Raw genomic sequence first — 22,129 nt, 5'->3', positions numbered from 1 at the left:
AGCCTGTGAGGCCCACTTGTACGAGTCAGCTGTTAAGTTTCCAGTAATCCTGTGAGCTGGGTGTTGAACACAGCCATTATTAAAATCAAATTAAACTAATTACATATGTAAGACATATAAATTACATAAAACACAAAGGCAGTACACACTCAAAGCATGCCACTTCCTGATTACACCCTGCTGTTATCGCTGCTCTCCTTTGGATGGGATTTGATGGTGTCTCCCGTGGAGCGGATGCTGCCTCACATCCGTCTCCCCCAACCCCATGTCCAGCAACAACGACAACACCATCGCTAACTTAAAAACGACTCTGCTGGAAATATCTGCATCACGGAAAAATGGTCAGGTGTCACCCTCCCAGGATTCCCCTGGGACTTGTTGCTAAATCTTGGCCGGCACAGTCTAGTACTACAACATGGAATTATAAAGTGGTTCAGGCCTGGCCACAGGCTTATAATCCCAGCAACAGGGAAGGCGAGGCAGGACAATCTACAGTTCAAGGCTAGCCTGGTCTACATGTCTAAACCCTGTCCGGGGCGGGGGGTTCCACGGACAAGGGAAAGAACGCAATTTGGTAGCTGTTCTCTGACATCTACATGTGTATTATCACACACACACGCACACACACACACACGCACACACACACACACACACACACACACACACATTCACACACACGCCAATACAGAAAGCCAAAGCTGACAAGCATGGTAGCACACCTCTTTAACCCTAGCACTCAGGAGGAGGCAGAGGCAGACAGAAATCCATGGGTTGGGGTCCAACCTGGTCTACATAAAAAGTTCCAGGCCGGCCAGGCCCACATAGCAAAACAACCAACCCACCCACAAAATGATCATCTAAGTGTATTTATTCATAAAGTCTTGTTAAAAATAATAATGGTAAACTCATTATATGTTAATATAAATAACAGTTTATGACAAATTCTACTTGTTTAAGTGGGGAGGGGGGAAATAAAAGCAAAAACAACCCAAAACTCCAGCAACCCCGCCCCCTGCTTCCCACCCCCCACAAAAAAATCCACCAAAAGACTGACATGTTTTGCAGCTTTGCAAGTCTCTCCAGTGTCTGTCATGTGAAGAGCTGCCGGGACTTCCTATCTGCTCTTGCATCCCATCTGTCACAACGTGCTGTTTTGGTTGATGGGGCTGAGGAAACCTGGCCTCACACAGTTATCCTGCCTGCCTCACAGCTGTGGGCCTTCTCCTAGATGCTGCACCCAGAACACTCCATGATTTACTAAAAGTGGCCTCAATGTGGATCTGAAACACACGCGGGCTGTGACCACGTCGCTACAGTGATGTGACGTGGCGCTGTGTACTTTGAAGGAACCTTTCTCTACGCATGCCTTGGGATGTGTGCCTGCTCCCCTAGAAGGTTCCAGTTCTCTAAATTATGTAGCTTCCCCCCCACCCCCACCCCCCGACTGCTGACAACATTTTATGATATCACCCAACTCTTGGCAGCATCACCGCTGCCGCCCTGGTGGCGTTTGGGGCACCAACTGGCTCACAGCAGTAGATACAGGTTGTACAAAGCACTAATTTTCACTTAATTTTGAATTTGATTATTGGCGAGAGAGCCTGTGGATTCCCCCTTTTTTAAGTAGCAAGCTTACTTTGTTCTTTATTTGGAGACAGGGTCCTGCTATGTTGTCCTGGGCAGCCTTTAATTGCTAAGGCTCAGATCTGCTCGTACCCCTTCCTTCTGAGAAAACATCTGTCAGATGCCCTGCTGGCACGCCTTGGCTCACACGCCAGCTGCCTCTCAGACACAGCAATGTTCCAAGAAGTGCAAGTACTTTGTCTTACAGCTCGATCATTTTCTTTGGGGACACAGCACCCCCCTTTTGCACAGTGGGAGCCCTGAGCCTATGGTTGAGGTTGGAGCATCTATCCTGTTTCATCAGCTACCTTCTAAGGGAAGCAGCTGCTTGCTTACATCCTGAGCCCAAGACAGTGAGGAACTGTCCTAAGGCCCACGGCGCCACTGCCATTGGTGCCGATCTCATTCCGGGGTGAAGAACACTCTTAGAGGCTTATGGGAGCTCTTAGGTTCCTAAAGATTCTGGGACCCCAGGCTTTTGTGGAGCAGCGTCCTGTTGACCGGCAGCTATGGCACGCCTGGTTCTGATCTGTGTTTGCTCAGAACTGTGCCTTCAATCTCAGCCCCCTTCTCAGACGCCAGCCTCTTCCTGTTTCCCCGTACTGAATGCCCTCTGTTTGCCCTTGCCAGGGCTGCAGTGAATATATTGCCCCCCCCCCCCCCCGCCCGCCCGAGACCCGGGCTTCTCTCCTGCAGAGGGCCTGTCCCCAGAGCTGTATAAACTAGTCGGCTCGGTGACCTAACCTCCTGGGACCTGCTTCCCTCGACAGATGTGCCCCCTTCCCGAACACTTGGCGGTGGGGGCACGATACCCGCCGTGGATGTGCAGCTGTTTTCTGGCTGGCTAGACCGGCTCTGTTGTGATGGCTGAACTTGCCTGGGCCTGTGGCTTTCCTGGGGCCAGCCCCAGCTCCCCGTTCTCTCATTCAGTGAGTCCAGGGGGCAAGCAGCAGGAACTCACTGAGAGGCCTCAGACTGGAAAAGGCAGGAATGGCTCGGCGCAACTAGTGGCTCTCTGCAAAAGGCCTAACTATAAGTTCCCTTGCCATGAGGCCCTGACCTGCCTCTTGCCACCAGCATTTTTGGGCCTTTATATCTCCTCACCTTGAGAGCAACTCCCAGCCTTAACCGAGTACAGGGCAGAATGGACAGGAACGAGTGGGCACCAAAGGGCCTACCTGAGGTTCTGTATCAGTGCGGACTGGCCGCCAGGCCTGAGGTTAGAAAGGAAGCCCAGAGCAGGTGGGGCGGGTGGCCGCTCCGTTGACTGTCAGCCTTAGAGGGGTTGGGGCAGCAGGTGTGCCGTGAGCTGGGGATCGGACAGGCACAGATGAGAAATGTTCCTTTCTCAGAGTTTTCCTACACACAGGGAGTGGGCCTCAGTTTCCCCTCTAGGAAACTGGAAAGATGTTTGGTGTTGTGGAAAGACGACCCTGCGTTCTGACATCTCAGAGACAGGCCTTCTCCTCCCTCCATAGGCAGGGGCTTCCTGAGCCAGACTACACAAGGCAAGGGTGTGGCTGCTCCATTTCTTGGGCTCTGACCCAGAAGGTGGGAGGATAGGCACAAGCGGGGAGGGTGGGAAGAGGGAGGGACAGGCTGAGGCTTGTGGTGGGCCTTCCGCATGTTCTCAGGCAGGCACTCAAGGGTTACCATAGATATCAGAAAGAGAAGCAGCCAGCAATCCCAGAAGATGAGGGGCAGCCCTGAGCAGGTTCTCCGGATGCTCCCGGAGAGGGGGAGCCCGGCCCTGAGGAAGTCTGCTGAGTGTGAGTGGGAGCTTCTCTGCCCCTGGGGGCTCTGGAAACAGGGTAGGCACTGTGTGGAGAAAAGTCGGCCAGCCTGAGTGGGCGTCATACCCTGGGTACTGGACAGCCTCTAGGTGCTTGGATTTGACTTCCCGACTAAGCAGGGACAAGGTCCCGTAGACTTACTTCCTTGCCTCGTGTGCCGCCTGGCCCTACATGAAGCTACCGATATGAGGTCACTCATGGCAGCAGACATTTCCCAGGGGCATGAGGTTGGTGCACAGGGTTAGGGTCCCAACAGAGGCCAGAGGCTGGAAATGGAAAATATTCCACCCTTAGCCTAGGGGCCTAGGCCTGACGTTAGCCAGGTCCTGTGGCCAATGTGAGGTGGAGCAGCCTGGTCAGGATAGCTCTACAGCACCCAAGGATCCCGCCACCCTTGGCTCCCCGCCTGCCCTGCTGCCTCCAGAAGTGAAGGGTCTGCCTGGTTGGGAGGAAGAGGTGACACGAAGCATAGACACGGTGGACGGGGCAGGAGTGGGAGTGTGAGAAGGCTTCTGGCTCCAGGGCTCCATGGCGGAGGGAGCCCTTGGCAGTAGCCATCCTCAAGGTCCTCTGGGTTCCGCCTTGGCCTCGGGCAGTCGGCATGGTGCTGTTGCCTAATTAGACTCCACAGTGCCAGTCTAGTGGAGCCGCACGCCTGGCCTGTGCTCCAGCAGGCATGTTGAGGCACAGCTCGGCTCCCACTGCAGCAGGAAGCTGACTCCCAGAGGGCGCCGGCTGGGACGGGAGCTGGAGCTGGTGCTAGCCTCGTGGGGGCTGGTGACTGAAGGGCTGCAGCGGTCCATCTACCTCAGGAGGACCTGGGAGACCCTCTGTCTGTGGGTGAGCCCGGAGCTGGGGCCAGAGGTGAGGAGTGCCATGGAGAAGAAGGAGGCTGGGAGTGAGCCCAAGGCTGGTGGACTGCTTGATGCCCACTGCCCACAGCGCTCTGAGCCTGGGACCCTAGGAGCCCCCGGTAGACCAGTCTTTGCCGATCTCGGAAGAGGTGGGTCGGGCTGGAGGGCCTGAGGTCCAGGCATGTGGAAGAGGGGAGATGCAGAGGCCTGAAAGGAACCAAGGGCTCTTGCCTAAGGAAGGGCTGAGGTGGGGGCGGTAGCCTTCCTTGCCAGGGCTCTGAAGGGCCTGCTTTTCCCTGCCTGTCTTCCATCTGGATAGAACATAGTTCTCGGTGTCGGGATGGCCCAGGCAAGATGTTGTCCGTCGTAAGTCGGGGCTAGAAGTTCCATCCTGAGGAGGCCCAGGCTTCGGGTGGCCAAGTCCTCCTTTGCCCAGTCATGTTCTCTGCAGCTCCTAAAGGAGATGCCACGGGCAACAGAAGGCCTGGGAAGGGATGTCCAGAAAGCCTCTGGAAGGAGTTGGCCCAGGTGGCAGATGCTGGAAGCATGGTGAGAGGTGGGAAGGAAAGTCCCAGGCAGGGACTAAGCAGTGTGTGTGTGGGGGGGGGGGTTGGGAACTGGGCCCCAGGATAGAACAAGGAGGTTTGTCAGAACCTGGGGTGCCTTGAAAATCAGGGGCTTGGAGCTCAGCCAAGCAGGGCAGCCTGGGCAGACGGTTGCCTGGGAGACCACAGGGGCCTCCATTCAGTGCACCACTGAGCTGGTGATGAAAGGGCTCCAGACTCTGGACCTAGAGTGGTGATGCTTCAGCGAGGGGCCAGAGCAGGGATGAAGGACCCACACAGCCTCTTAGGTCCTCCTAGGCTCCAGTGTGCCTTGGGGTCAGTGAGGAGCTTGGCACAGCCACGGAGCTACCCGTTCAGAGGTGCCATGGGTGCTTTGTTTTGTAAAGTTGGCTCCCGTGAGGCTGGCTGGTTTTGGTGAAGCGGCTCTCGTTTTCTTTTGATTCTGTTGGAGCCTTGCAGAAAGTCTTCACACAGGCAAGAACTCTGTACACCCCTGAGGAAGCTGGTAGCTTCTCCTGGTGTGAGGCTTTGCGGACACCCTTGGGCCCTTCTTGCTCCACCTCCTCGTCCTTAGCTCCCCTGCTACCCAGCTCTGTACTAGCCCCACTGGTCTTTATCTGCAAGTTATTGTGATTCCGGGCTGCTCTGCAGCATCCTCCAACAGGGGACGCTGTGATGCATATTGCCCTCCCATGGCGCGGGTAGCTGGACAGACAGCCCCGCCCCGACACTCACATTCTCTGCCCCTTTTTGCTTTCTCTAGGTGTGTGATGAACTACAGGCCTAGACCTCATCTCAGTTAAGGGGGTCCCCTGCTGATGACTGGACCCCTCTGCTAATCCAGGCTGGCTGCACCCAAATCCCAGAGAGTCCCTGTCCATCTAGAATGAATCTCCTGCTGGATAGCACCCTTGGTCCTGTTTCATCGCCCGAGGACCGAGGGCTTGATCTGGACAGCAGATGGCGTTTCCTGAGTGCCAACGTTCTGCCCGTGGGTGAGTAAGGCCTCCTTCGTGCCTGGCACTTTTCCTGCTGAATGACTCTGACCTTTTAGACCCAAGGGATGGTGTGAATCCTATGACGTCACCTGGGGAGGAGAAACTGCCATCTTCCCCAAAAGAAGGTGCTCTTATCTCTGGGGAGCCCAGCACACGGTGCAAAGACAGCTAATGTTCTACCTGGCTGGACGCAGTGACTGCGCCAGTTCCTGGTGCCCACTGTCAGGGCAGCACGGGGGTCTGCCGTCGGGAGGCTTCTAGGTCAGGTGTTGGGTTCTGAAGGAGAGTAGGGGTTCTCTGCTCCTGAGCTGCTGGCTTGCTGGGTGCTCTGTCAAGGGGCAGGTCTGCCTCTGCCTGTGTGTGCCATGCGTGTTCACACCACACACACACTTTTTGCCCTAGCTTGTTAAATCCTACATTCTCCGGATGTGCCTGGACAGGCCTCCCTACCTGAGGGTGGGGACCTGTCTGCTCAGCTGTGCAAAGCCCCTGCTGGGCTCTGGCCCTGAGCTCTACTCTATCTGGATTGGACACTAGGAAAAGGAGAGGTGAGCAGAGCCCTTCCCAGACCCCAGAGTTCCTCCAAGGCCTTGGAGGGCAGCCAGAGTTCCTAGATACGGGTGAAGCGTGACCCTGCTTCCTCGCCACCTCTGCTCATGGTTCCCTTGTCATGGACTGCCCCGCAGCCCCTCCCCATGCCTGGTTTGCATGCTGGGTCTAGACTGAGTCTGCAGGTGGGGGGTGGGGCTCCTAGTTTGGCCTGAGGGTCTTCTGGAAGGTTTCCTGAAGCAGCCCCCGTGGAGCAATGGGAGATTGCCAAGCTGAGTGGGTAGGGCGTGAGTGGCACTTAGACTACTAGCCATGTGTGCTTTGTTCTTAGTTTCGCTAAGGTGGGTCTTAGTGGGGCTAGCACCTGCTCTGGCTGAAGGCAGTTCAGCTCCCCCTGTGTGTGAGAGAGGGTGTGAGGGTGTTAACCTGGTTCACTGGCTCTGTGTGCTGGGGAGGCTCTGGGTCTGCTCCTGGCCCACTGTGTTTTGGGTCCTGGATTACTAGCTTGCACAGGGCCCGGCCATATTTGCTGTCACCATTCTTTGGCTTCTTGGCTTCTTGGCTTTTGTGACCCACAGGGATTAGGTCTCATTTTCGGACGAGGCAGTAAGACCTCTAAGATGCCGGCCTGGGCGGATGGACCTGTAAGACCCAAATTCAGGGCTGTGAATGGTGGGACAAGATTGGCTGCCATCCATAGCCAACATCTCTCCCCTTCAGTCTGTCCTATCACACTTCTGGGGTATCCGTGGTAACAGGCTTTATTTAGAGCAATTCAGTGCAATCCAGGCTGAGGGATGGGGTGCACAAGAATACTGGCTTGTAGGCCGGACCCTTGCAGTGTTGGGGTGTGGCACTAGCCTCCCACGTCTGAGCTCTAAGCCATGAGGGGTCCAGCGAGGAGTTCTGAGGCACACTTCAGGCTCTGTGAGCAGCTGCTGCCTGGTTCCTGAACCCTTTCTTCCTCCCATGTCACTGGGGTCATGGTGAAAATCAGACCATGGTGGTTGGTGGGAGAGACAGGAAGGCATTCCTGGAACGGAAAAAGAGTTTCTGGATCCCCTGCCTCGGAAACCATCTTGGCAGCCAGCTGGAGAGATGCAGTCCTGTAAATGGGGCCACAGAGGTTGTGACGGCTGCTGCCTTTACTTCCGCGCCTCAGATAGAAGTCTCCTCTCTGTCCCAGTGCAGACCTCAGGGTCTGCCACTTACCTGCCTGTGGCCAGTCCACTGAGGCCTGAGGTATAGGAGGGCGTGTTTGGAGTGCTGCTGAGGGAGCGAGCCTGCTTTTACTGAGAACCCGACCACAGCTGTTTATGTGCTCAGGTGTTGATGGAGCAGAAGCGCCCTCAGAGACAGCCTGGTCACTGTGAGCTCAGGTGCACATAGCTGCGTTTCTACTTCACTTGAGGAGAGAAGGCTCAGCCGATTCGGGAAGTGGTTGAAATCAGGGTTCTCCCCGGGGACAGATAGATGGCCTATGATGGCCTGTGTATATGTGTCTCAGGAATGCTTGTCATGGGAGGTACCAGGAGAATGAGACTCTGGCCACCAGGGATGCAGGCCAGCTGCGGTGTGTACCCCTGTGTCCCTCTGTCTCCGTATTGTTGTCTGAGCCTGAGCTGTGAGGCTGGGGTAGGGATGTGTGCCCCAGGGGCCTGGGAGTGAGGGACAAGGGTGTCCGCAGGCAGGACACATGTGTCCCCAGGGGGCTTTCCCACTTCAAAGAGTACTCAGATCCTAGCTCCTTCCCACCCACAACCCCAATGCTGCGTCAGCCTCTCATGGACTTTTTTTTTTCCTGGCCATGAAAGCAAGGCTGGCTCCGGCGGGTGAGCTGCTGAGCTGCTCTAGAAAGTGCAATGTAAACTATAAAGAAGCTAGTGCAATTCACTGACACCAGCCCCGGCTCCTTTAAATCTTTGTGCGAGGGTTTCTGACTGTGTGGCCTGGTGGAGGGTTATGGCCGCCTGTTTCTCCCAATCAGTCCAGCTGCATTTTCAGTGTGAACCCTTCTGGCCTCAGAGTACAGTTCTTCGTTTGTTTTGTTTTGTTTTGTTTTTCCCCATCTTGGAGCTTTCTCCTGGAGCCTGACTTTGTGTGTATTTGTGTGTTGTGTATGTGTGTATGTGTGTGCACATACATGTGTGAAGGCCAATGATTGGCTTTGGTGTCAGATTGATGGCGTTGTCTTCCATCTTTTTTTCTGAGCCGGGTCTACCACTTGCCGTGATGGCTGGCCAGTGAGCTTCTGGGGTCTGCCTCCCTTCCCCTCCCTGGTGCTGGGATGGTGGCTGTGTGCTGCAGAACCTGCCTTCTTATGTGGGTTCCTCACTCAGGAGACAAGCACTTTAGCCCCTCCTCTTTACAGGTGTACCAGACAAGCACTCTCCCACTGAGCTATGTACCTTTATAGTCTTTCTTAGTTTTGTTTTGAGAAAAGGCCTCGCTGGGTTGCCAGGCTGTCCTTAAATGTCCTGTAGCCCAGTAGCTCACGAGCTCAGGTCCTTCTGCCTCAGTCTCCCAGTCCCACAACCCTGAGTTGGAAGGGCTGCCTCCTGCCTGCACCCATGGGTGACGCACTGTGGTTATCACCTAGTGTCTAGCACATTTTGAAGGGAGGCCACCGCCAAGGTTGCCGCAGGGCAGACTCTTGCAGCTCCTGCAGTGCAGGAAGCTGTGGTATGAGGTGGCATTTGATGGCCTTCTCAGGTTCTCTGAAGCTTCTGCCTTCAGCCTGCTGAGCAAGCAAAGGAGGGGCCTGGGTGTGGGTGTGTGAGTGTCAGTGAAGCCAGGTGGTGGCCTGTCCCAGCCTGGAGCCTGTGGGGTGCCTGGGTCAGAAGCAGAGCCTTTCCTGTCTGTCTGTCTGTCTGTCTGTCTGTCTGTCTGTCTGTGTGCCTGTGTGAGCATGTAGCACGGATGTGGAGGTCAGAGGACAACTTTTAGGAGTCACTTCATTCCTTCCATCATGTATGCCCTGGGAGCTGAGGCTGTCACTCTTGACAGCAAAGCATCTTTAACTTCCGAACCATCTCACTGGCCCCAGAACCTTTTCTAGAACAGTGAGATGTGTGGATTCTCCTCTAGGACTCCTGTGACTAGGAGAGTGGCCCAGTAGCAGCTGCTTGGGGGGGCTCCCTGAGGTTGGAGACATGTGTGAGATGGGGTAGTAGGTAGGGAACCTGGAGCTGTGATGCTGTGGGGTCCTTCTAAGGAGGGAGGCCGCCGAAGAAGGGCCGTGTGGCAGAGGAGACTATATGCCATTTAAGGAGCTGGGGCTCAGAGGCTGCTATCTCAGGCAGCTGAGGCGTCCTGGCAAGGGTGGACTTGACGGGGTACATGGCCAGATGAGCTGAGTATTATCTTGCTTCCTGAGACTGGCACATTTGGAGTCTTTCCCTATGGCTGGGCATAGGGTACTTCTTTTCCACGGTGCATGTCCCTGGGCCTTGTCCTTGGGCTGAGGAAGGAGGGTAGATTGGCAGGGTATGCTGGATTGGTAAGTGTGGCCGAGTACTGGGTGTAGGTGTCCTTTTAAAATCTATTTTTATTTTTGTTTCTTTTTCTTTCTTTCTTTCTTTCTTTCTTTCTTTCTTTTTTTTTTTTTTTTTGAGACAGGGTTTCTCTGTGTAGCCTTGGCTGTCCTGGACTCACATTGTAGACCAGGCTGGCCTTGAACTCACAGTGATCCACCTGCCTCTGCCTCTCAAGTGCTGGGCTTAAAGGCGTGTGCCACCACCACCTGGCCTTAGTTTTGTTTCTTTTATCTCTTTCTCCTTTCTCTACCTCAATCCCTTCCAACACCCCAACACCCAGTAGGAGAGAAAGAAGGTTAGTGGGGAGAGGGGGTGTGTTTCTCCTTGGCTACTCCCTGCTGTTTAGGGTCATTGAGTTCTTTGGGGGCAGCACCAATCTCCAACGTCAGGATATTCAACCAGCAGCCACAAGCGCAGCAACTGCCTTCCCCTCCTCTTCCAACCATCTCCTCCAAGAGTTCTTCTCAGTCTTCCTCCCGGTCTCTCTCTGGGCTCTCGTATTTATACTCTCTCAGAGTCCGCCCAAGGATGTTTTCCAGCCAGCAAAGATCACACACCTTTTCATGAGGCTGCTACCAGCTGTGGACAAACTGGAGCGTCCCCCATATGTCACACCTGGGATTAAAACAAAAACACACTTACATAACATAATTGAGTTTTTAAAGAAGCCAAAACTTCCACAACAACTGGGCTTGTTTTGTCTCCCCATCTTTGGGCACTGGGCTAAGTGGATTCATGAGAACCCCTTCTCAGCACAGTTTCTCCTGATGTCTATGTAGGACACTGGGCTGGTAGGAGGGGGTCTGCAGGGAGAGGAAGGTGTAGATAGATTGGTCAAGTGTGTATCGATCTAAGAGCACTCCAAGGAGAGCTTCCCGAGGTTTCCACCAGAAGGCATTGTGGGGGGAGTTCCTGGTGAGAAAGGTGTATCCTTTGGGACGGGGAAGGGGCTGATGTCCTGTTTAGCCATCCTCAGCTCTGTTCTCAAGAGAGGGGGCACGGCTTCTCTGTGATGCTGATGTAGTCCTCTTAAGCACATAAACAGCTGACCCCAGCAGGCAGGGATTGTGGGCAGTGAGTAAAGACTTAACCTCTGGGTTGGGAATCTATGGGTCCTGCTCTTTTTCCAGTCTCAAGGAGTGGTCAGGCAGTGGCTGGGATGCCAGGCCTGGTTCTGAGTCCTGCTGGGCTACCACCTCTCCTCTGAGCATGCGCTCCTCCCTCTAGCGGTCCCTCACTTGTCCACATGGCAATTTCAGCCCGTTGCCAACTGAGCGTGGCCGTGGCCACCTAGATGGCTCCACCTGAATGCCACGCTCAACTTCAGCTGCTCTGTCAGCAACATCAAAATCCTTGAGCCCAACCCCCGAGCAACCTTTCAGTCATAGGACCCACCTACCCTGGAGTGCTTCTCTGTGCCCCAGGCTCCGTCCACGTTTCTTGCCTCTCCAGCTTCTGTTGGATCGGAACAACCCTTGGGGCGTACTCTCTGGCCACGCAGGGGCTTGTGACCGCTCCCAACTCCCAGCCACACATATACATGAGCACACGTGCAACATGGTACACAGACATGTGCTCCTGGGGTTCCTCACGGGGTAGTCAAGGACCTCACTGCACTAGCCCCTCCCTGCCTCGTCAGCCTCCCTCTAGCCCTTCCTCGGCTCCCCCAGCTTGACTAAAAGCAATCAAACCCTGCCTGTCTCCGGAGCTCCCTGCTGGGCCTCCAGGTGCCCTTGAACCTACTGCCACAGCTGGGTTTCATGCTTACTTCACCTGATCACTGGGCAGAGGCCTCTTGTAAGCAGGGTCCCAGTGAACATGCGCATGCTCAGAGAGTACTTGCGGCCGGTGGTAGAAGAGCAGAGCAATCTCGTGAGTGAATGGCCAGCCTGGCAGAGGACGCTGCGGTGATGGAGGTGTGCACAGTAGACCTGGACTTGGTCTAGGGTGAGGTAAAACGGACAGGGACAGGGCTCTGGCTACCAAACCCTGCCCTGATGACTGGCGGCTTCTGGGAACAGCTCTGTGAGGCTGGGGGACCTAGGGCCATCGGGAGGCCCTGGGACAGGTCTTTCCTGAGGCCTTCTCTTGAGCCCCTGTCCTGTCCCCATCCCCTCCAAGGCAAGCGGGGCTGTACACCTATGACCCTGAGTTGTAAAAGGCAGACACAAGCAAGTCTGGGGTTCTGGGTTTAGGAGTGTAGTGGGAAGGCAGGAAGGGGAGGAGCCTGATTCTTCCATGTACTTCCTGTCCCAGCTAGGGCCCAGGATATCCTTGCCCAGTGTCCAGGAAAGGGATCCCAGGTCATCCCTGGCTTAGGCAGCTGAAGACCTACCCTCACCCTGAGCCTAGAGTAATCCCAGCACCATTTACATTTCTTCTTCACTGGCATGGTGCTCCCTATTGCACTGAACATTGTAGCAAACCATCAGCCACAGCACACCAGTCCATGTTTTGCCCCCAACTGTCCTAGGGTCATGCAGGTTGAGAGAAGCCCGTCTCCTCCATCTACCCTACTGCCTCCCACCTCCCATTAGAGCTAAGGAACCCTGATGGCTCTAGTCTCGTGAGCAGCTTTCTGTAGGTCCCAGGGGTTAAAGGAGCTCAGTGGGTTTGCCTCAGAAAATTCCCAGCAGAATATTCTCTCTGAGCTGGGCGTGGTGGCACATGCCCTTAATCCCAGCACTTGGGAGGCAGAGGCAGGCGGATTGCTGTGAGTTCAAGGCCAGCCTGGTCTGCAAAGCGAGTCCAGGGCAGTCAAGGCTACACAGAGAAACCCTGTCTCGGAAAAAACCAAAAAAGAAAGAAAAGAATATTCTGCCTGCCTGCCTGTCTAGCCTGGGGCTGTTCCTTGCTCAAGACTGTTTACCAGGGATGCCCTAGTCAGGGCTCTAGATGGCACAGAAGAGGCAAGACTATGGCACACTGAGGGCCCTGCCTAAGCTGACAGGTGCCCTATCCTGGAAGACCTGCAAAGAAAAGGGCTGTTTGTGACAGGGACCTTAGGTTCCAGGCACCCTGAGCAAGTGACTTCCTTTCTCGGTGCCTCAGTTTTCTTCTTACAGAAAATGTGGTGTCAGGCAGCATCCACAGAGATACCTCTGAGCCGCACCCCCCCCCCCCCAGCCCGGTGTGTCTTCACTCCCTTCTTTTCGCACCAGCTTAACACAGCAGAGTTTGGAGGCCTTTCCCTAACTAGAGGCCAGGTCACCTCCTCATGTCCATAGTGCTGGCCAGGCCTGGCCTTCCTTTCCTGGGTGCCGGACCTTGGGACTTGTGTGTGGGGAGCAGAAACCAGAGTGTAGGGAGCCGATCCTGCAGGTTATCTTGATTTCTGATTGAGAACGGGACGTCTTAAAGACCAGATGCTGGTACAGAACGAAACACACACTTTCTAAATTTAGCCAGTTGAGAATTGCACATTTACCCAATTAGACGTATTGATTTGGCGAGCGTGTGCTTGCTCTCTCTGCGGCGCCCTCGCTGCGCCTCTTGCTGCCTCTCTGTGAGCCTGTGTGTCCCTGTGGTGACTGCTGGCTGCAGTCAAGGTCTCTGAGCTGTGCTCCTGCCCTGGGACCACCTGTCACATCCAAAGCTGGCTCCTGCTGTCAGCAGGGAGTGTCTGAGTGTGAGGGGTCGTGAGGTCAAACCTGGGTGGATTCCTTCCTGCCAGCAGCATGGGACTGTCCCTGAAGGTCCCCCAGAGCTCGACCTATTCAGCGTGCATGAGAGCAATGGGCAGAGGGTTCCCTGCCTGCAAGAACTCATGCTTTTACAAGGAAAAGTGACTTAGAACAATGGCAAGGCGGGGTTAGGGTTAGGCTCAAAGGTTAAGAGCACTGGCTGCTCTTCCAGAGGTCCCGAGTTCGATTCCCAGCAACCACATGGTGGCTCACAACCATCTATAATGTGACCCTATGCCCTCTTCCGGTGTGCATGAAGACAGCGTGCTCATGCATGAAACAAATAAATCTTAAAACAGCAACAGTAAAAAACCAAGGGCAGCGGGCCAGTGGTGGCACACGCCTTTAATCCCAGCACTTGGGAGGCAGAGGCAAGCAGATCGCTGTGAGTTTGAGGCCAGCCTGGTCTACAGAGGGAGTCCAGGACAGCGCGGGCTACACAGAGAAACCCTGTCTTGAAAACCCAACAAAACGAAACAAAGAAGCAGTAGGCTAGGAGTAAAAGCGTGTACAGTGTAACAGCTCAGTGGGTGTTTTGGAGAGGCCGCGCGTCTGGTGGGGTAGGAGTGAGGCTGTGCTAGAGACCTCAGGCAAGAAGGCTTACTTGGGTCCTGGGTGGCTCCTCCACTTCAGACAGTGATGGTGCCAGTCGGTGTGTGTGACTGTCACACTGAGAAGAGTCCTTGGAGTGCCTGGCGGCACCATTACACAGCACAAAAGGAAACCACAAACTCCAGGGGTCGCTTGACCAGTGCTGGTTACAAAGTTGCAGAAGCCAGGAAACATTGGCAGCATAGTGCGCTGGTGGAGTGAGTGCTCCATGGTTTCCCGCAGGAGTCTTATCAGCATCTGGCATGTACCAGAAGGTTCTGCTTGGGCAGGAGGCTGGGATTCAGGCATTCTTACAGCTCCAGGAGCCATTGGTTTCTCAGGTCACACTTTATTTTACTGTAAATAATTTATTTTTTTATGTGTGTGTTCATGTGAGTGCAAGTACCTAAGGGGCCCGGAAGAAGACATAGGATGCCCTGGAGGGAGAGGTACAGGCAGGCATTGAAGAGCTATCTGATGTGGGAGCTGGGAATCAAACTCGGGGCTCTTTCAAGAGCAGCACATCCCCGTAACCATGGAGCCTTCTGCCCAGCTCTTCTCGCATGTTTTATTTCTTGTTCTTTTATGCTCTTCTGGACACTTGGGTCCTGGAAAAGCATCTGCTGTCAGGGTGTGCCTGTGCAGTTCTGGCCTGGGCATTAGGTTACATTCTAGAAAAGGAGCCAGGTGAAACCTGGGGTGGGGGTATGTGTGCATGTGTGGCCACGGTGGGAGGAGAGTTGGTATCACAGGCCTCCGGGGAGGAGTTCTCCTAACTGTCCCCACGGCATGGCTCCGGCAGCTACAGCTCTGGGAGCAAAGCTCTGGTCACCTGTTTTGTGGTGATGGATGATATGACAGGGGTTTGTAGTTGTGGTAGGAATGTGGTGTGTCAATTTACCCTGACCTCGCAGCCTTAGCCAGATTAGGCATTCCAGAAGGTATGTTTATAGACCTTCCACAGTGAGCCTAGAAAAGCAGAGCACCTGGGGTTCTGAGAGTCAGCTTTGGCCACAGGATCTATGGCGGAGGAGCTGAGGAGTCCACGGGTGGCTAGAGGAGAGCCAAGGATCTGCAGACACCAGTGAGCACATCAGGGGAGACTAAGGCCGGAGAGGAGGTAGGGAGGCATCTCATGGGTCTGTGGGAGCTGGGGCATGGCCTCTCAAGTCATTGGACCAGGGCCGATGACATGTCCCGGGACAAAAAGAGCAGGCAGGATTTGTCTCACAGGACACCCTTCCGTATACTCCTTGCCTCTTTCTGGCGTAGAAACTGGTATCCCAAGATGAGAGTCATCCCAGGTGCAGTCTTTCTTCTCCTGCTGGGCCACATTCAGGGTTCGAGTCTCCTCACTGCATCATACATACCCCCTTCTTTGGTCTGGCTAAGATTTCCTATGCCATTCTGAACCGCCCAGGCTAGAACACAAAACCTAAGAGCCCAGGACCCACTTGGTACGGAAACAACACAGCACAGTATGGAGTAAGTGCTACAAATCCGCAGCAGTCTAGGGGCTTTGGGTGGCTTGCTGGCAGGGTGGACCTTATCTGGGCCATAGAGAGCAAGGTGGAGGGAGCCAAGGACTCTATGGACGAAGGTGTGAGTGAGACATTTTCTCTTGGCCTTTCTTTCCCTCCGCCTCTCCATCCCTGCCTGCTACAGACAGGGGGATGGGGGCAGAGAGGTTCATCCTTGGAAGAAAAGAGGTAGGGGCTGTTGAGAAGCCTAATTTGACAAGGAGGTGCCAAGATGGTCCCCGGATCCAGGTCCTGTCTATGCCAACAGCTGTGGACACTCTATAGGACCTGCAACAGCAGGAAGGTGCTCTGTGGGGGGCCAGAGGCTGGCCAGGGAGGGGCCCAGTACTCTATCTCCTGCTCCCACCCTGGTCCTCTATCCAGGCCCGAATGCTGATTTCCAAGACAGGAGCACCAAGCCCCCCTCCCACTCTGACCCAGAAACACTTCTCCTGAAGGGAGCATCCTACCCAGCACTTAGGCCAGCCAGCCTATTATCCTTTTCCACAGATCTCGGTACTGTCAGCGCTCTGCACGTGCTCTCTGACCTCTTGGTTCTGGGGGAGGTGACCCAGACCCTCCTCTTCAAGCACCTGGGGGCGGAGAGCAATGACCTCAACCTCAGGGCTTTGCTTTAGCTGAGTGGAGCAGCCTCGAGATGTGGGAAGCGCTCTCGGCCCCGCCCCCTCCTGGTCCGAGGCTCCGGCCACGCAGAGGCGAGGGCGGGGAGGCTGCGGGTGCATCTTTGCAGAAAGAATACTTTGGTTGCGGCGGGCGCGGGGCGGGTGCTGGCCCCGTTGTCCGCCCCGCGCCCGGTCTCTGCACGTTGGTTGCGCTTGCCCGCGGTTCCACGTTGCGCCCCGCTCTATGCGCTGCGCAGCTGGGGGCCCCTCCGGCCCCCTCCCAGCGCGGGGCGGGCAGGGGGTGTGGTGCGGGCGGCACGAGTGACAGCGCGCTCCTCGCGCGGCGCCTCCACGGGGCTCAGTGTCACAGCGCCGAACGCGCTGCGCGCATAGCCCTCCGCGGGCCGCCAGCCTAGGCGAAGCGATGCCCTCGGAGCCTTAGCCTCAGTCAGAGCCAGGCCACTGACCACGGAGTCCGAGTCCTCGTGGCCACCTCGCTGCTGTCAACGCGGAGACAATGGACGCGGGAGCCGCCCCGCAGAAGCACAGTAGGTGCCGCTCCTGTTGCTGCAGACGTAGGGCTGGGGCGGGTAGACGCGCGGGGGCGCGCTGCTCCTGGCCCGGGCTGGGGCTATGCTCGGGGAGGGGGCGCTTGCGGTTCCAGAGCCGCATGCCGGTCCCAGCTGCTTCTCTTCTCCGTTTGGGCACGGGTGCGCATGTGGGATCGCAGCAGGACAGGCAGAGAGGTCCAAGGCTGTCTTGGTGGCCTCAGGTACTGGATGAAGGATCAAAGCACCGCCCCCTGCAAACTTTCCTCCCCAGGTTTCAGGACGGGTGTCTTACTGAGGCTGTGATTCTGTGTGGAGACTGACCCCTACTAGGGCGGGGGTGGGGACGCCCCTACTTTCACGCAGTGGTGCAGCAAGGCCACTGCCTTGTGAGTCTGCCAGAAGGGCTGGGTGGACAGCTGCAGCGCAGCGGAACACATCACACATCTGCCCGGGCTAGGGTAGCATGCATCTGCCCAGCCCCCAGGCCAAGTGGGAACCACATACATGGCCCTGTAGGAGAAGAGTTCAAGTACCCAGTGAGGTGATTCCTGGGGCTCTGGGCTTCTATGCCTTTATGGAGCATTATGTAGGGGATGGGGTACGTACAGAACTATCAAAAGAGAGATGCCAAAGACACAGGAGGTCTCCCCTCCCCTCCCCTCCCCTCTTCTCTCCTCTCCTCTTTTCCCCTCTTCTCTCTTCTCCTCTCCCCTTCCTCCTCCCCTCCCCTCTCCTCTCTTCTCTTCTCCTCTCTCCCCCTTTCCTCCCCCACCTCCTCTCCCCTCTCCTCTCTCCTCCCCTCTCCTCTCCTCTCCCCTCCCCTCCCTCTCTCCTCCCCTCTCCTCTCCTTCCTCCATTTCCAGTCCTTCTCTGTGCTGGCTGGTGACAACTGAGACACACGAAGTGATCATAGACTCCATACTAAATCAGATCTCCCTGGTGCCTCAGCGTGCAAAGGTACCAGTGTGTCCCTTGCTCCCTAATGCCCTGGGTTCCTAGCTATTCTGGGCCACAGTACCCAAAACATCCACCCTGGGGTGCTCACTAGTGTCTTGCCTGAAAAAAGTCCCAACTTAAGAGCTGCAAAGGGGAAGTCTGGGCACCATGGACAGGAGCCGGTCAGAGGTCAAACCTACCTTCTGACCTGTTAGTGGGCCAGGGCCCGCACATCTTCCCCTCCCCAGGGTCCTGGTCCTAGTTGTCCCATCACATCGCCTCTGCGCTTAACACACAGCCACATTCTCTACAAGTCCCCATGAAAAGGGCTGGACTTTAGGTAGAGCGAGAGACTGGCGTGACTTCAGCTTACCCGGGGAATCCTGTAGTCCCATTCCCTAAGGCCCAGCTTTTTGGGGTCCCGTCCAATGTGAGAAGACAGCTGACCCCTAACACTCTTGGATCAGGAGCAGTTGGAGTTGGCCAGATAGTGGCTTGACAGCGAGTGGAGTCTGGAGCTCCAGGGGCTGGCTTGGTAGCCTAGATGCCTTGGACCCTCCCCATCCAGGAAGCTGAGTAAGCCTGAGGCTGAGGCAGGCCTGCTCTGTGACCCAGTAGGATGAGAACTCTGTCAGTAGGTATCAGCCAGGTGTGGTGTCCAGAGAGCTTTAGCGGTAACGGCAAGTTCCCTGCTGGTAGCTAGGTAGGAACTGCCTCAGTAGATGCTTAGGTTAGGCCCTGGGCCCCCTGCAGGTCTTGCTGCTTATGAATGAGAGAACCTGTCCTTATGAGTGACAGACCTTCCTAAGGACAGGGAGCTCCGGTGTCTGAGGCTCTCGGTCCTACCGCCAGTAGTTTAGGTTACATAACCCCCCACCCCACACATGGCTTGCTGTAATCGGCAGCAGCCAGGTTTGACAATATGAGTTGTAATTGGATTTTAATTTTTAATGCCTGCAGTAGATGGAGAGTTACGGGCCAATTTGTATAGACTCAGTTACTCTGTGCCTAACAGAGATACTTGATTATCTGCAACTATGGCACCCACCCTGCCTGCCACTCATGGGAGGGGCGGTGAGCCTGGCCCACAGCATGTGCCAGTGCCCCGAAAGCTGCCTGCCACCTGCTGCAGTGGAGGGGCTGCTGAGGGAATGGGGTGCCTGCTGGACCTCAGAGTGGGCTCAAGGCCAGTGCAGAGGGCCCTCTCCTGCCACCCACCAGGCTTCCTGTATCACTGCGGCTCTCAGCTTGCATGGGGCGCTGTCTGCCCTTGGCTGCCAACAAAGGGGTGTCATCTAGGGCCCAGGCATCCACCTCTGCAGCTACCTGCTCTTGGCCGGGACTCTCGACACCAGGGCCAGGAGGCACAGGTGGCTCTGGGTCCTCTAGCCACCTCTGAGAGCTATGGGTGGGCCTGGGAATCAGGGCTGCAGCAGGTCTCTCAGGTGCTGGGGGTGGGGGGAGACTGGGGGGCACACAGCCTCCACATAGACTGAGTCTTGAATAGAAGCACAAACAGGGTCCTTCCCCAGGGGTCCCTCCCACCACCGCAGCTGCAGGGGTCCCAGGGCGAGGCCGCACCAGGGCGAGGCGCTCATCTGCAACCGCCCTTCGGATTATTCTTGGGTCTGTTGTGTAACAGGCAGCATCACAGGCAGACGGAGGAAGGGCTCCTGGAGACGTCTCCGGTGGTGGCAGCAGCTTTTGTCCTTTCTGCCTGCCCAACACAGAGGGACAAAAGAGGCTGCTTCTGCCACCCAGTCCTGCCCAAAGCTGGCCAGAGTCACAGGGTTTCAGTGCCCCTTGGCCTCCCAGGTTCCCTGGGTTGAGGAGGAATCTGACTTGGAGCCCTCTAAGACTCCTGCTTCTTTAGCCTTATGTGCAAGCGTGTGTGTGTGTGTGTGTGTGTGTGTGTGTGTGCATGTGTATGCGTGCGTGTGCGTCTCTGTGTGTGCATGCGTGTGCACATGCGCGTGTGTATGTGCATGTGTGTACATCTCTGTGTGTGCGTGTGCCCATGCATGCATGTGTGTCTGTGTGTGCATGCGTGTGTGCATGCATGTGTGTGTGTGTGTGTGTGTAGCTATACCCTCCTCCCAGGCCAATTCTGCTCTTGTTCCAACCTTCCTTTCCCATCCTAGTCTCTTCTGTCAGCACCTTAATTCTGGGGTCCCCTCTCCCATGAATTGAAGCAGGCTCCCCACCCCTGTTTTCTGAGCCTCTGCTGAGTATCAGACCCAGTGGGCAGAGTATGCCAAGAGGAGTCATGTCTGATGACAAATAAGAGGGACTTTGGAGAGGCTGACAGGCGCCTCACACCATTGGAGACTCCTGGGGAGGCCCCTGAGATCCTAGTCCATCTGCATCCTGGCCTTTACCTCATCTCTCCTCCTTGCTATATCGTCTTAGACCCCCGTGCACACACATGGATGCACACATACATGAACACGCATATATAACCTATATACACACGCACAATCCTCACAGCTGCATAGAACTACTTCCAAGCAGAGGCAGCCTGTCTACCTGGGGAGGAAGTGAACTGACTGGCTTTTGTTTGTTTGTCTGTTTGTCATTTGCTTGTTTTTAAAAATCTAGACAGGAGGGTCTCACTTTGTAGCTCAGCCTTGAGCTCCAGACAGTCTTCCTGCCCCGGCCTCCCGAGTGCAGTGGTACTGGCTGTAGCTGGCGGACATTCCTGAGACCCTGCTGTGTGTAAAAGGCATGAGGGAGAGGAGCTGTGCAGGGCCTGCAGCTCCCCACTCCTGATCTGCTTATGACCCATGATCATGACTGATTTGCTGACCTTGGAGAACCTAGAACACAGGGGACACTGGGGGATGGTGAAGGACAAGCTTCTGGGAGGGTCCGGGGAGGACACTGGCCTGAGCTCCACACCAGCCTTGCCTCTTCGCTTGTCATGGGGCTGCTTGCTGATCTGGCCCTTCCATGGGGGTGGGGGGACATCACATCTGGTAGTTGCTATGTCTGTCTGAGTATTTCGCAGAATAGACACAGACGCGCCCAGAGGTGACTCTGAGGATGTGTGCGCAGTGGATAGAACCTCAGAGTCCTGTGGGTGGGGGTGGGGGAGGGGCACTCCAACCGCGATCTCTCTAACAGGTCACCTAGCCATCTGTGAGTCCCTGTCTCTTCTGCAAAGTCACATCTGCAGCCACCTGCTCCAGGGATGCTGCAAGCACTATCTGGGCCGTTTAAGGAAGCACATGGCTCTGTGCTAGACTAGGGGGAGTCTTGGGGGATCTGTGGCCACTGGGACCCTCCTTCCCTTCAGGACAGTGAGCCTGCAGTCTCCTTCCATGGACTCCCAGCATGAGGGCTGCTATCTAGGTTGCTGCAACAAACTGCCACCCTGATGGCTTCTATCAACAGTGCGCCCGCCCACAGTCCCAGAGGCCACAGGTCTGAGGTGTCAGGTGTGGGCAGGGCCATGCACCTTCTGGATGCTCCATGGGAAAGTCCTGCCTAGCATCTTCTCATGGCCTTGCTCTTCTTTGGCATCCTAGGCTATGTCCGCATCACTTCTCTCTTCTGCAGCCTCTGCTTTCTGCCTTCCCTGCTCTGTCTCTTGAACCTTCCTCTTTCTTCTGTGAGGCTCATTACTTCTGTGGACAGCGCTGCCCAACCTCTGACCCCTGTACACAGGAGGGGGCATGGCCAAGGCTCCTGAGCTCTTGCCCTGTCCTGCCTTAATCCTCGTCCCTCATGTTCCCTAGGACTCAGTTCTTTCCACTTTGTGGACAGGAACCTATCATTGAACCAAGATGGCCGCTGATATCCTTGGCCCCTCAGAATCACCACCTTAAAGCCCCCAGCTTAGTCCCATTTGCAGAGCTGCTTTCCAGACACAGTCACGCTCATAGGCTCCCAGGACACATTCATGTCTGTCACCATTCAGCCCGCCTCAGTGGCCATGTGATCTACCCTGGTGTCCCCCTGCCTCGGCATTGCTGAACCAGAATCGGGGTACAAATCAGCTACTGAGTCTCACAGGCTCAGAACAGGACTGGTGCAGGTGTGGGGCGTGCTGATGGTATGAACAGGACAGGACTGGTGCGGGTGTGGGGCGTGCTGATGGTGTGAACATGGCAGACTGGTGCAGGTGTGGGGCGTGCTGGTAGTGTGAACAGGACAGGACTGGTGCAGGTGTGGGGCGTGCTGATGGTATGAACAGGACAGGACTGGTGCAGGTGTGGGGCGTGCTGATGGTATGAACATGGCAGACTGGTGCAGGTGTGGGGTGTGCTGGTAGTGTGAACAGGACAGGACTGGTGCAGGTGTGGGG

At 55.8% G+C, this 22,129-nt stretch overlaps 1 protein-coding gene across 1 annotated transcript in view; it reads left to right on the top strand.

Moving 5' to 3' along the window:
• Positions 1–22,129, top strand: part of Plch2 (phospholipase C eta 2) — an 80,757-nt gene that overhangs the window by 5,311 nt on the left and 53,317 nt on the right. The window contains exon 2 of the mRNA XM_051171307.1: positions 5,600–5,831. Within this exon, the coding sequence (XP_051027264.1) occupies positions 5,723–5,831 (109 nt within the window). The 5' untranslated portion in view covers positions 5,600–5,722. The remainder of the gene's footprint in view (positions 1–5,599; positions 5,832–22,129) is intronic.

Source organism: Acomys russatus, chromosome 29 (assembly GCF_903995435.1).
Source record: "Acomys russatus chromosome 29, mAcoRus1.1, whole genome shotgun sequence".
NCBI classification, from domain to species: domain Eukaryota; kingdom Metazoa; phylum Chordata; class Mammalia; order Rodentia; family Muridae; genus Acomys; species Acomys russatus.
The sequence above is the reverse complement of the archived record's forward strand: the minus strand, read 5'-3'. Positions and strand labels throughout refer to the sequence as shown.